The following is a 13,498-nucleotide window of genomic DNA, read 5'->3' as shown; positions in this document are numbered from 1 at the left end:
ATTTCCAAGTAGCGGAATGCTACAGAGGTAAACAAACAATATCATTTGGAAGAGGATTAATAAGTGTTGACATTCATACAAATGAGTAATCCTGTAAACGTAAACAGAATATTTTATATAGATTTTTTTTAATGAAAACTTAAAATCCTGCATTATTTTCCGGACAACCCGATATGTACTAGTCAGTAGATGTAGTACATAGATAGTAGATACAATGCATTGTTATTTTTAGATTGGTGTAGTGATAAATTAGAAACGATATTGCAAGATAAACGCACATACGATAGATCGCGGAAAGGGGTAGTGTTGAATGTTTATGGCAAACATTTCAATGTAAAACGTAAGAAATGATAATCCCGTTGAAACTCCCATCAGTTTTCCATTGATGTTGGTGCTTTTAGAAGATAAAAGGCGGCTTTTTAAATCCGATTTAACGATATCCACATCGAAGACGGAGGCAGGGTCGAAGAGCGAAGGACGGGGTCTGCCCGCTGGCGCCAGACCGAGTGCAATAAGCATTCTATAACCGTCCGCAGTTTAATCCCTGTTTATAAACACAATTCTAAATACGACTCCCTGTATATCGAGTTTATAGCGACCGATTCGGCCGTGCTTCCATCGCGCTTTTTTTCACCAAGGAACCCGGCAAAAACCAAAGAAAACAAAGTCAATATGATAAGACCAGTTTAAAATCCTCTAAAGTGTTAAAATGATTTTAAAAGGTAGGAATAGGTTCTAGGAGAACAGAACAAGGTTACCTTACCCAAAATTCGGAAGCTGAAAATGACTTGAGAACGATAAAATCAAGCAAGAATTGAGGAAAGTCATACACTGCCACTGCCCTCTTAGCCACAACGGGCAAATATAAAGAGAAACCTGCCATTCTGTAAGATAAAGCAGACTTTTCGGAGTTCTAGAATATCCAGTATTCCGTTGAACAAATTTTCTATGTTTCAAATGTTTTGGACATTTCATTATTCAGCTCAATAGTTTGTCCGTCAGGACAACCTCACAAGCTATGACAGGTCGATTCTGTTCAAGTAAGAAGATGGCATCGAATGTAGTTGATTTATTGTAGTACACAAAGCTAAAGAGCTATAGTTGGTTCTTCTTTGATGCACTTTCATTTTTCGATTCTATGTACCATTTTTCTCCAAGCTGCCACATGTATTTAAACTTTTATCACTTTTTCATTGGTTATGATATCATAATTCATATAGAAATGTGTGGTAATTAGTGACCGTTAATTGAGATTGTTAATTGTGCCATTCTTATTACACAATTACACACAAGACAATTACACAGAAGACAAACACTTTGAGCCCTAAAGATGATCTCAATAAAGATCGAAACGTTGGCACGATAAAGAAAATGTTTTTCTGAAACCTAAATCACCCAGACCGCATCTCACGATTTCTGAATAATAATTCATATATTTATCTAAGGCTTGGTATCTACTGTGACAAAGGATTAGAAATAGGGCTTGACTAGCTAATTTGCCCCGCTTAGCCAAATTTTTTTTATGTATTTCGAAAAATTAAGTTTGTTGGTCTTAAGTTAAACAGATCTCTCAGAAACAAATCTTATAGTTTCTGTCCTACTTATTTCACAATCATCGAGGGTCCATGATCTCAAATACTAGATAGATTTTATGATTTTTAAGAATACAGCTGATACTAAATACACACGCTATAAAGAGCGAAGTTGTCTGCCTGGTGGCAATTTCTTGACTAGGCCATCAGATTTATGCAAGCTGTTCCGTAAACATACGTCAATGCTTCAAGAGGTCATCCTACATGTCAAATTGGATTAAAAAGGCCCTATATTCCATAGTTTGGTTCTCAATTGTAGTCGAGATATTTAATTTTTCAGGCTAATTAAACCTATAAAGTCCAGCGTATCTCGTAAGATGTTAATCCTAATATGAAATTTGATTACAACAAAGGCAAGTGCATTGCAAACCCTATGAAACTCATTAATGTTTTATTTGCATATAAAGAGGGGGAAAAGAGAGAGTGAGAGGATACAGATAGCAAGAGAAGGGGAGAAAGAGAGTGAGAGGATACAGATAGCAAGAGAAGGGGAGAAAGAGAGTGAGAAGAAAGAGAGAGAGATTGACCAGCGGATGATGAGAGAGAGAGAGAGAGAGTGAGAGAGAGAGGGTGAGGGAGGGAGGGAGGGAGGGAGGGAGAGAGAGAGAGAGAGAGAGAGATATTAGCCGGCAGACAATGAGAGAAAGAGAGAAAAGAGAAAAACTAACCGGCAGACAATGAGAGAGAGGGAGGGAGAGAGAGCGTGAGAGAGGGTGAGGGATGGATGGAGGGGGAGAGAGAGAGAGAGAGAGAGAGAGAGAGAGAGAGAGAGAGAGAGAGAGAGAGAGAGCGTTTTATTTAGCCATGCAGAATTAGGTTTGTTGGACCTTTCTTACCTCCATTGTGGGTTATAATTTACATATAAACATTATGATGTAAAATACAATAAATAATCTACTTTATATAACAACAAAAATTATCCATTAGCCTACATTAGGTAAATTATACTGTAATAACTAACATTAATATTTACAATCATTAAAACACTAAAAAAACATATACAAAATAATAATATCAAAAAGTTTTTGAGTGAAAAAATTACAATGAACAAAATGCTCTAAAAAAGTGATGAAAAAACTAATAGTAAATAAAATCTTACTTATTATAACATTTGAAGTAATTATTTTTGAGGTTTACTCTGATTGTATTAGTTTTTTCCAGTTGTTTATTTCTTTTATTAATTAATTAAACGCTTCAGAAGTTTTTATAAGATAAGAATTTTGGAATAACAATATTTCCTTTTTTTTCTAGTACAATATCTAACTGGTTCAAAAATGTTTATTTTTTCGTACATATGGGTTGAGTCGTTATTAATACGTTATTGAAAATAGTTAAATTTGAGTATTCTTGGAAGTAATTTATTCGTCATGTTCTCAATTTAACATATTTATCTTCCATTCTTGAATCGTGCGCAAGGCAAGAACATAACGTTTACATTTATAGACAAATCTTTGTAGCTTATTCAATAATTCGTCATTAATATCGAACATCACAGGTGAACAATAATTACAATTTAAAACATTTTTTAAAATATTATACAGGCCTGAGTTCATTTTGCAACTACGGAAACTTGTTTACGCCAATTTTGATTATTTGGAATCTCAATTTCTAATTTTTTTTAGAGAATTGTCAAACTTTAATGTCGTGTTTTTGATACAATTTTTTTTACATTATTCATGCCTTAAGTAACTGTGAACTGGGTGCAATATCATAGATTTACATTTTGCGGTTCAGTGTGATGATTATTACACCAGATTACAAGACCACATAACTCAAGAGTTAATGATATCGACGCCATCATTTCTGCTATTTATTTTCGACGAATGTATGCTCAAATTATCTGCATACATATCGAAGGAACATTTCTCGAAATTCTCAGAAATCCCGTTTATATATAGTGTGAATAACAGAGCGTATAAAATACAACCCTGCGGGATATCAGTTTTTAATTTTTCCCATCTAGAAAATGTATTAATCAATACTATTTTTTGATAAATCCCAGGCCCTGAAGATGATCTCAATAAAGATCGAAACGTTGGCAGGATAAAGAAAATGTTTTTCTAAAACCTACGTCACACCAGACCGCACCTCACGATCTCCAAATAACTATTTTTTTAATATGATCTAAACCATTCTAGTACATTTTTAGAAAATTGCATATATTTCAAAATGGCTAAAAGCAAATCATGTTGCACACTATCAAATGCTTGAGTAAAGTCAGCATTAGTAAGCACAGTTACTTCACTGTTATCCACATTTTTATGAATTTCATCGAGCCAGTTTATTATCGCTGTATGAGTGTTATGATTCTATCTAGAGCCATAGTGAATGTTTAACAGAGTATACTTGTTCTTATTTATTAATTCTTTGAAATATTATTCTAAGATCTTTGCCAATGTGCACAAAATATTGATAGATAGAACATCTGATGGAATCTTGGGAGATTGTTCGTTTTGAAGAGAGAGAACAAATGATTGCTCCCATATGTCATAAAATATTGCTGAATTCAACGAAGTATTGACTAGTATTTCAACTTAATGAATTTGAGAAATGCTATGATAACACCGGCAGGGCCAGTTGTTTTTGAGTAACATTCTCTTCGTTAGCTGTGATTTCATAAAACCGTAGTTCTGGTCCATTCAAATTATTAGCCTTAATACGAGAAGAAATGTTGGTCAGGCATTTAGAATTATCAAAACGTTTATTAAGTTTATTTAGACTTACATCGGCGTCAGGATTTTCATCTTTGATTCTACTTAAACGTTGTGCTTTTATAAACGACTTAGTCATTTCGTAAAATTGTTTTTCATAAAATTTTTATTTTATTTCGTATTAGATTCTTTACCTTGTTTCTAAAAAATTTTATATTTATTCATATATCACTGTTAATGTGTCTGATTATTAATCTTCGCAATCTATCTCGTTTTTTAATTTTGATTAATTTTTTTTTGGTCAGCCAAGGAGCAGGTTTTTTAATAAGTCTAATAGTGGTTTATTTAAAGGAAAATATGTATGTTGAATATCTGAACGACCTTTTCATTAAGATCCGTACCGTTTACTATTAAATTTGTAAATTTTACAAAATCAAATTCTTTCATTAATTTAGTGTCAGTACTTTTAAAATCACGATTTTTCTAATTTTTGTGTACCTTTAGGTATTTTTAGACAGCAACAGATTGCATCATGGCCTGGTATTCTTTCGCGTGGAAACTGATCAAAAACCAAACTCTATCTGAATCAGTAATCATAATCTGATCCAGCCATGAGTGACAATTTAATCGATGGATTGTTGATTTTAGTGGTTAGTATTTTTAAACATGATCGATTGATTAAGCTTTTTGTTTGAAATAAATGGTAAAATCTTCATTTAAGTTTATGTTGGAATCTCCAACCATTACACTTAATTTATATTTCATGTACATTTATCTAAAACATCAAAATAGAATTACAAATTCGTTCCTTTCGGAGACTTATAAACAACATTAATTAAAATGTCTTAGTTGTGCTTTTACCTTTGCCAATTGTAAATTCAATTTCTTTATTATAATCATTAGAGGATTTGTAAAGAATTATGAAATGTACAAACACACACTCTTCAGAGAGAGTGAGAGGGAGGCAAACAGAGATTTGGGGCAGTAGATAACTATAGATAGATAGATTGAAAAAGAGAGAGAGAGAAAGAGAAACAGGTGAAGAGAGAGAGAGAGAGAGACATATAGACAGAGAGAGAAAGAGAGCAAGAAGAGAAGGAGAGAGAGACAGACAGAAAGAGAGCGAGAGAGAGAGAGATAGACAGAGAGAGAGAAAGGGAGAGGGAGAGAGAGAGAAAGAGAGAGACAGATAGACAGAGAGAGAAAAGGAGCAAGAAGAGAGGGAGAGAGNAGAGAGAGAGAGAGAGAGAGAGAGAGAGAGAGAGAGAGAGAGAGAGAAAGAGAGAGAGAGAGGCAGACAGAGAGAGACAGACACTCAGACAAACAGAGAGACAGATAGACAGAGAGAGAGTGAGAGAGAGATAGACAGAGAAGAGAGAGAGCAAGACAGAAAGAGAGCAAGAGAGAGATAGACAGACAGAGAGAGAGAGAGAGAGAGAGAGAGAGAGAGAGACAGGGAGAGAGGGAGAGGGAGAGAGAGAAACAGAGAGAGAGGGAGGGAGAGAGAGAGAGGGAGAGAAATAGTCAGAGACAGAAGGGGGAGAGAGAGAGTGAGAGTGAGAGAGCGTAAGATAGATGAATATACAGGGTGTCCCGTGAACAGATGTGAATACTTCATGAGGTTATTCTACGTGTCAAATGGGACTAAAAAGTTTTTATTGTTCATAGTCTGATTTTCAATTCTATTCGCGATATCACGTTTCGTGTTACTTCAACCTTTCACACCTTTCTCCCATAAATCCCCGTGTCTCATGAAATATTTCTCTTTTCTGAATTTGATGGCAACGATGGAGATAGCAATAAAAAATCTTATGCGAATTTTTTATATTTATAATTGCATCTTTAAGTAAACAAAACACGCAAAAAATGGAAGATAACCTTTTACGAGTTGGCCAAGTACTTGACTAATGTTTATGACATGGCACTTATAGAAAAGTTACCCGTACTAATGGACTTTAAACACATGTACTTAATTTCTCAAAGGCCAGTTATTTCCAATGTAAAATTAACATTTCACAACAATAAAGACTTTGGTTTAAGCTTGTCTTGAATTCTTCAAAAAGTTGTGTTTTAAATATTTAATTTAATTTTCAGAAGTTTTTGTTTATCTTTGTTCAGCAAACTGAATATAAATTGTAAGATAAAATACAAAAATTTTCCCCTCTGACTTTTTTTTCGAGAATCACAATTTTGATAATTTCGTGAGTTCTCCATCGATCCACGGGAAAATGTAAGGATTTGGAGCCCTATAAACTTCACGTAATGGCACAAATTGGTTTTCTTTAAATTAATTACAATCTGGGATGCAAAATAAATAGGTTTGAGAAGTTTCTGCTGGTTTCATTCTTTTTTTCTCACTTATAATCATATTAAAACTAAATATTATATAGGCTCAAAGGAGAACAATTAGGTTTTCCATCTGTTGTAATAGCGTTGAATTTTTTATATATAAAATCCGTATTTAAGCGTTTTAAAGAGTGCTTGAAATTCGAATTTTTATCTAAATATTCAAAATGTCGACCTTCTTTGGCTTTCGTTCTACAAGAAGGTGAATATTTTGAATATTTATTTTTAATTTTTTTAAATGTTATGTCTAATGTTAAATTTTGTACTAAAGAATCATTTGTATTTACTTTTTTATTACTGATATTATTTTTAACTAGAAATTTCAAAAACTGATTTTTTTAATCGTTTGTGAGGAAAAAATCAAACTTTAGCTGCTAAAAGTTAATTTTATATTGAAACTAATCGACCTTTGAGAAATTAAATACATGTTTTTAAAGTTCATTAGTAAGGACAAATTTTATTTAAATGCCATTGCTGTCAGTATTTACGGAACCAAAAAAATCTGACTTAAATTTTATACAAGGACTTTGCAAACTCGCAAAAGCTTATTTTCTAACTGATTTTATATTATGTGTTATTAAGGTTACAATTAATTACAAAATAATTCTCACAGGATTTTCAGTGCTCTTTCCATCGGTGTAATCAAATTTAGATTAATATTTTATGAGATACGAGGGAGTTATTGGAAAAAAGTGGTGAAATGTTGAAGTAATCTGAAAAGTGAAATATCTCAATACAATTGGAAATCAGACTTTGGAAAATAAGTCCTTTCAGTCCAATTTGACAAGTAGGATAACCTCCTGAAGTATTGCGGTTTTTTTCACGTGACACCCTGTATATCCATCCATCTCTCTTTCGCCTGCCTCTCTCTATCTCTTTCCTCTCTTTTTCTCTGTATAACGCTGTGTAAACCAGTATAAACACAAAAAATATACGACTCAAAATTGACCCCAGAGGGACTCCAGTTGTAATCTAAAAAGGTGTGGACAGTTTCGTTTAAAAATGATGGGAACGGTCTATTTTTCAGTCATGTGAAAATAATTTTCGCAATACATTTTGAAAATTTATCTTTTAGTCTGCGTATTCTGTGTCTAATCCGGTGTGCTTTGAATGATCAAACATTTTTCGGTAATTAGACTTTTTTGACCCGTGGTCGCGTCCAAATCTCGTGGTTGCATTTACAATTCGAGTTTTTTCTCGTCAAAATAAGTTCCTCAAAAATTTGAATAATTTTTTAAAAATTAACGTCTTAATGAAATAATTTGTCTTTTTTTTCTAATCAACTGCTCTTGGATGTAGCGAGACTTTCGTCGTCTCAACAGGTACAGAAAGGAAAACTTCAAATTTTAAACAATTCAACCGGGAATACATATATATAAATAAACTTACCATTTTACCGGATCAGAGTATTTGAGGTAATTCCAGAGCTGTGCATATGACACTAACATAGTTCTCAAGGGTGCTAAATATGACTGGGTCGCGCCTGCAGGTCACCGCCACCCTCCGCGTCTTTCTGTTTTCCTTCCCGTGATACCAGTCCTCGTCTTCCGCTCCTTGATCCAGATCCACAAAGCACCGGATCACAGAACCGACTGAGAGTTGAAGCGGAGCCGGCCGTCGCCGTGGGTCGAAGGAGTGGGACAGAGTCGCAGGGGAGAGAAAAGAGAGCCGGTGAGTGAGGGGGAAGACGGTGTACGCGTCTATCAATCACCAGTTGATTTTCAGCTGATCGATTTTGAACTATTTCTTGAATATTAGGAGGGCGGGCAGATCACCAAGGAAAGATGAACACAAACTAGAAAACAACAATAATCAAAGAATCAATCAACCTGATTACAAAATAATTGTTTTATTATAATTAAATCCAATTTTATTACAATTCAATATAAAATATGATTGAAACATCAAAATTGGTAGATCAATGAAAAAAAGACATACAAAAGTTAACATATGGAAGTGGGCGTGGCCAGATTTAATTATGGGCGGAGTCTGTTTTATGTCTGTGCCGTATAAAATGTTCTTGTGGTTTGATAGAAAAGTACAGATCATTTATGAAGACGTTGATAAAATGAAAACAAATAATAATATCAAAAAGTAGCATTAGTGTATTTGTAGAATGTGAATGGAAGAATAACAGGATAACGATGAGCCTATACTCATGCTAAGAGTGCTACTAGTGTGATCCATTATTATTATTATTATTATTTATTTATTTCAATTAATTATTCTTTTTATCTAAGGTTCTGGTTGAGATGAAAAATGTAGTGTCAAGAGCAGGATTCGAAGCCATGACCTTCGGCTACACGGACCTAGCCGAAGGTCTTGGGTTCGAATCCCGCTCGTGACACTAACCTTTTCATCCCAATTAGGACCTTGGATAAAAAGAATAATTAATTGAAATAATTAACATGGTAGTTAGACCACTAAACATATATGGATTAACATAATAATAATAATTATTATTATTATTGGCCATACAAGCCTGTGGAAAATGTTTAAATATGGAACGAAAATTCGAAATTCTAATAAAAGCACAGGAATAAATTTTATAATTTAAATTTTTTTTCATAATTTGGCCTGCCAAAATAGGGATTTTTAAAAGCTAAATTACAGCTTTGGATGGCAATTAGTTGATGAATGAATGTTTGGGGAGTCAGAGCTTGCACTCAGAAAGGATGTAGATAACCTAAGATGAAGGTTTAAATGTTAGGGCGTGAAATGACCTTAGCCGTTAAAACGCCCTTAGAAATTAATAATAATAATAATGAGTTGAGTATACAAAACAAAACACTCAATAAAGGCGATAAGGCGTGGTCTTTTGAAATGGGCGTGGCCAGATTGAACTATAGGCGGGGTCTGTTTTGCGGTTGTACCGTGTAAAATGTTCATATCATTGGAAAAATAACATACGGTTTATTTATGTTATTTTTGATAAAGTGAAAACCATTATTATTATTGGATACAAAAGACCACGCCCTTTATCACGTGTTTAATTTATATACTTAACTCGTTATTATTACCATTTGTCTAAAGGAGGACATTTTCAATTGTAGAAAGCTTGACGTATATAGAAAATATTTTGGTATATCATCGGACCTGCGCGTAATCTTGGGGCAAGCAGCGGGCAAAGATCGCTGTTCGGGTACTTCAGGGCTGTAGGGATTTTTAAATGTATATAGTGAATATGTGTGTTTGTATAGTGTCTGTGTTGACTTTATGTTATTGGAATGAATGTAATTTATTAGCGAGAATGGAGTGTGTTCAACCCCGCCCCGAGGATATCGAGTATTCTGGGAGAGTGAATGTGACCAGACTTCCATGTTTGTAGCGATGTATACATATGTATAGTGTATTTTGTTTCTATTCTCTATTTGACAACCTGGGTAGAAACGAGGCTAGCAGTTTAGGATATCGATAGTGCATATTTAAAAGCAGAGAGTCAGAAACCAGATCGAGACGTTCAAAACGGCTGCAGTTTAAAACAAAATACGTGCGAAAGAAGACAGAAAGGAGGAAAACACGCAGAGGGCCGGACATGACCTTAGCTGTTTGTTTGTGTATATATATANTTTTTTTTAATGAAAACTTAAAATCCTGCATTATTTTCCGGACAACCCGATATATATACATATGTATATAACAATATAGCAATGTGTGTCCAACTAAACTTTTTTTTCAAACAATTGAAATCCTTCCCCAAGCAAATGAAACCTTTTTTTGAAACAATAGAAATTTTTTTTTCATGCAAATGAAACTTTTTTCCAAGCAAATGAAACCTTTCCCCAGGTAGGTAAAAACTTACTTTAAGCAAATGAAATCCAAAAATTAGGGTATTTTATAAAATGTAAAAGTAATTAAAATGTAATTTATTCATTTTTATTCCCACAAAAATGTTTTAAATGTGATAATTCAAATATGAAGATTAAAGTCGAGCTCTTCCTGCAACAGTTGCCGGTAGTTTTAACATTAATACCAAAACGTAATTGGTGTAACTGAGTTGAACTGCAGCTGATGATCTCTGCAAGATCACTTGCGATGTTGGTCGAATCAATTAACATCCTTCTCGCACTTGCTTTGATTTTCGAAAAGGTTTGTTCAACCGGGTTTAACATCAGTGAATATGGCGGTAAGTATTTTATCTTGTGTGAGAAGGGTTCTACTTCAGCAATTACTTCCGCTGTCTAATTTGTATTTTGTCTGACATCTTCGACGTACGTAGAAAAGTTTGAAATAAGGATCTTCATGAACTATTTAAAGAAAGAAACATATAAGTGCATAGGCCTTAAGGTTCAATTATTGTAATAATATTAATATTCAACCATCATAAAATTATTTTTAGTACTACAATTTTATTAATTTATTCCTCTACATAATTATTATTATTAATAGGCTGTAGATTTCATTTGCTTGTCAAAAGGCTTCATTTGCTTCGAACTACTTAACTTACTAACTACTTACTACTAAATACTTACTATTTAACTTATTATTATTATACTTTGCCATCACTTTAGCAGCCACTCAATAAACAAACCGTACATTATTTTTCAACTTATAAGAATATTTTATACGGTACAGGCACAAAACAAGCCACGCCCATAGTTGTCTGGCCACGCCTTTTCTAAAAAACTGCGCACATCCGCTGTTTAATTTTTATGCTTAACTTGTTATTATAATTATCAATAACTACATAAACTATGTTCTTTTTCAAATTGTAAGAACTTTTTACACGTTATTTATATACAACCCTACCCACCTATGTGCTTGTTTAGCCACGCCCATTTCCTTTTTTTTTTCAATTTTTTTTAAATGAATTTAATAATAATTTGTAATTAAATTTTTTTTAAACATATGGAAATTTGACATTAATTACGTTTTTAAATTTTTTAATAAATGAATAAAATGTTCTTCAATTGTTTTAATTTTAGCAATGAAGTGAAGATGAAAGATTGCATTTTAGAATGGCACAGGATGCCGAAATTCGAACAATTAAAAATAAAAATCTTCACCAAAAAGGACTAAAAAACGACAAATATTAAACTTGTATCTACTATAATAACACAGAAAGTTCAGTGGTATTCGTATTTAATTGGTTTCACGTGAATGGATTTTGGTTATAACATATCGTAGGTTTCTCAAATATCGCAGCAGTAACCGAAAAACTTTGGGCATATCAGCAAAATTCAATCAGCTGTCGATTAGGAATTTGAATCGAGGTCAAGTCCTAAACGGGCTGACGGCCAGGGCCACATCGTAACGTCTTGGGTTGTCCAATTATCGTAGAAAAACTGAAATCCCTAATGTCACTTATTAATACGCCCAAGTTAGGCTACGTTATATTTTGAATGAACAAAAAAATAAAAATAAAAACATCGAAACTTCTGTTTTGATATCAATCGGAGTACATCTATTTACAACGGGTTTAAAACTGATGACAACCAAAACATTCTGCCAACGAGGAATTAATTGCATGCTGAGCGAATTCCGTTATAATAAATGCTATTACAAACGAACTGAATTTTTACTCCACATTTTACGAAGATTAAACAAAAAAAAAACCGTAATCATAAAATTAATGGATATTTATCATAGATATTATTGTACAATCGCCATTATTATCTAGAGCTCTTCGTTCAGCTTAAGGCCTTTTATCAAATCTCAAAGCTTCGTCAATATCTCCCTCCTCAAGGACTCCCGTGTAGTATCCTTCAGGCTTTTCCTCTTCCTGTAGTAATCTGTGCTAAAAGCTGGAGATCAAACCCCTAACCAACAGAGGACATGATCTTCCTGGCAATATCTGCACAGGCTTGTTTCTGCTCCGCTCAGTCCATTCTAATCCTAACAAATCCTGGGTTTATTAGTTCCTCTGATAGTTCCTACGTGTTCCTTTTCCTGAACTTTACTATCGAAGATGTAGAGCTGGCTATTGTTTTGATGGTAATACCCAGCTTTTTGATATCTCTGGCACAGTGCTCAATAGTAACACTTCGCCTAAAAGAAAGTGTCATATTACCCAGGGCTTATATAATTTCTATTTCTTGTTTCTTTCTATAGATACTTGGTCTTAGAGTCATCTGTATGCCAGATATAATCGGCATTGGATCCCTTTCTTCTAGTCTGCTATGTCGGGTATTTAAATTTGAAATGTCTTATCAATTCAAACTGTCATTCCCAAAACTTTGTTGTTGATGTTCCTAGTGATAATTTTATGCGAGTTGGCTATTGAAGCCTGTTTCTTCAGTAGTTTGAGGATTGTGGCTTTGACCTCATCCTGGATGAAGATATGTTGTGGCGGTATTCAGGAGGACTTCCAGGACAAGGCGAGCTAGTCTCTGTGCAGTGAGTATACTGAACACCCTCAGCTATATTGTCATCGACCATCAAAAGTCTGATCCGTAGTTTTCATGGCTCTAACGACCATCAATCGATCTATGGATCTATAATTTACAATCGAAGTTAATACTATAGTATGCCTTTCTGCCTAATGCATTAACTTCACCAACTCATTCTAAGCTCCAGATTGTAAACCCTTTTGCAGCTTTTCAATATTTTATGTTCTTTCTCAACTATTCACTATATGCCAATGAACAAACAGATACACTGACCAAAGGATCAATAATTGGGATAAGATAAAACTTAGACTCCTGCATCTAAGAATGAATAAAAACCAGACAACCGCACTAAACCAAAGAAGGGATAGACAAATTCTAGAGGTGGCAGGCGTAGTTAACGCATCGAGCAGATGGTAATTAGACTATGAATCTCTCTCTCTCTCTCTCTCTCTCTCTCTCTCTCTCTCTCTCTCTCCCTCTCTCCCTCTCTCCCTCTCTCCCTCCCTCCCTACATTTTATATTTAATAGTGTTTGAAAAATTTAGCGTTTTTTTTAAACTAAAAATTAAGTTGAAAATTCT

General features: G+C 33.9%; 1 protein-coding gene across 1 annotated transcript in view; it reads right to left on the bottom strand.

Moving 5' to 3' along the window:
* Window positions 1–8,216, bottom strand: part of LOC106663221 (noggin-like) — a 48,170-nt gene extending 39,954 nt beyond the window's left edge. Inside the window, exon 1 of the mRNA XM_014387891.2 lies at window positions 7,979–8,216. Within this exon, the coding sequence (XP_014243377.1) occupies window positions 7,979–7,981 (3 nt within the window). The 5' untranslated portion in view covers window positions 7,982–8,216. The remainder of the gene's footprint in view (window positions 1–7,978) is intronic.
* Window positions 8,217–13,498: the final 5,282 nt, after the last annotated feature.

Source organism: Cimex lectularius, unplaced genomic scaffold (assembly GCF_000648675.2).
Source record: "Cimex lectularius strain Harlan isolate CLEC.00 unplaced genomic scaffold, Clec_2.1 scaffold14, whole genome shotgun sequence".
Taxonomy (NCBI): Eukaryota; Metazoa; Arthropoda; class Insecta; order Hemiptera; family Cimicidae; genus Cimex; species Cimex lectularius.
This window is presented reverse-complemented; position numbering and strand designations above follow the sequence as displayed.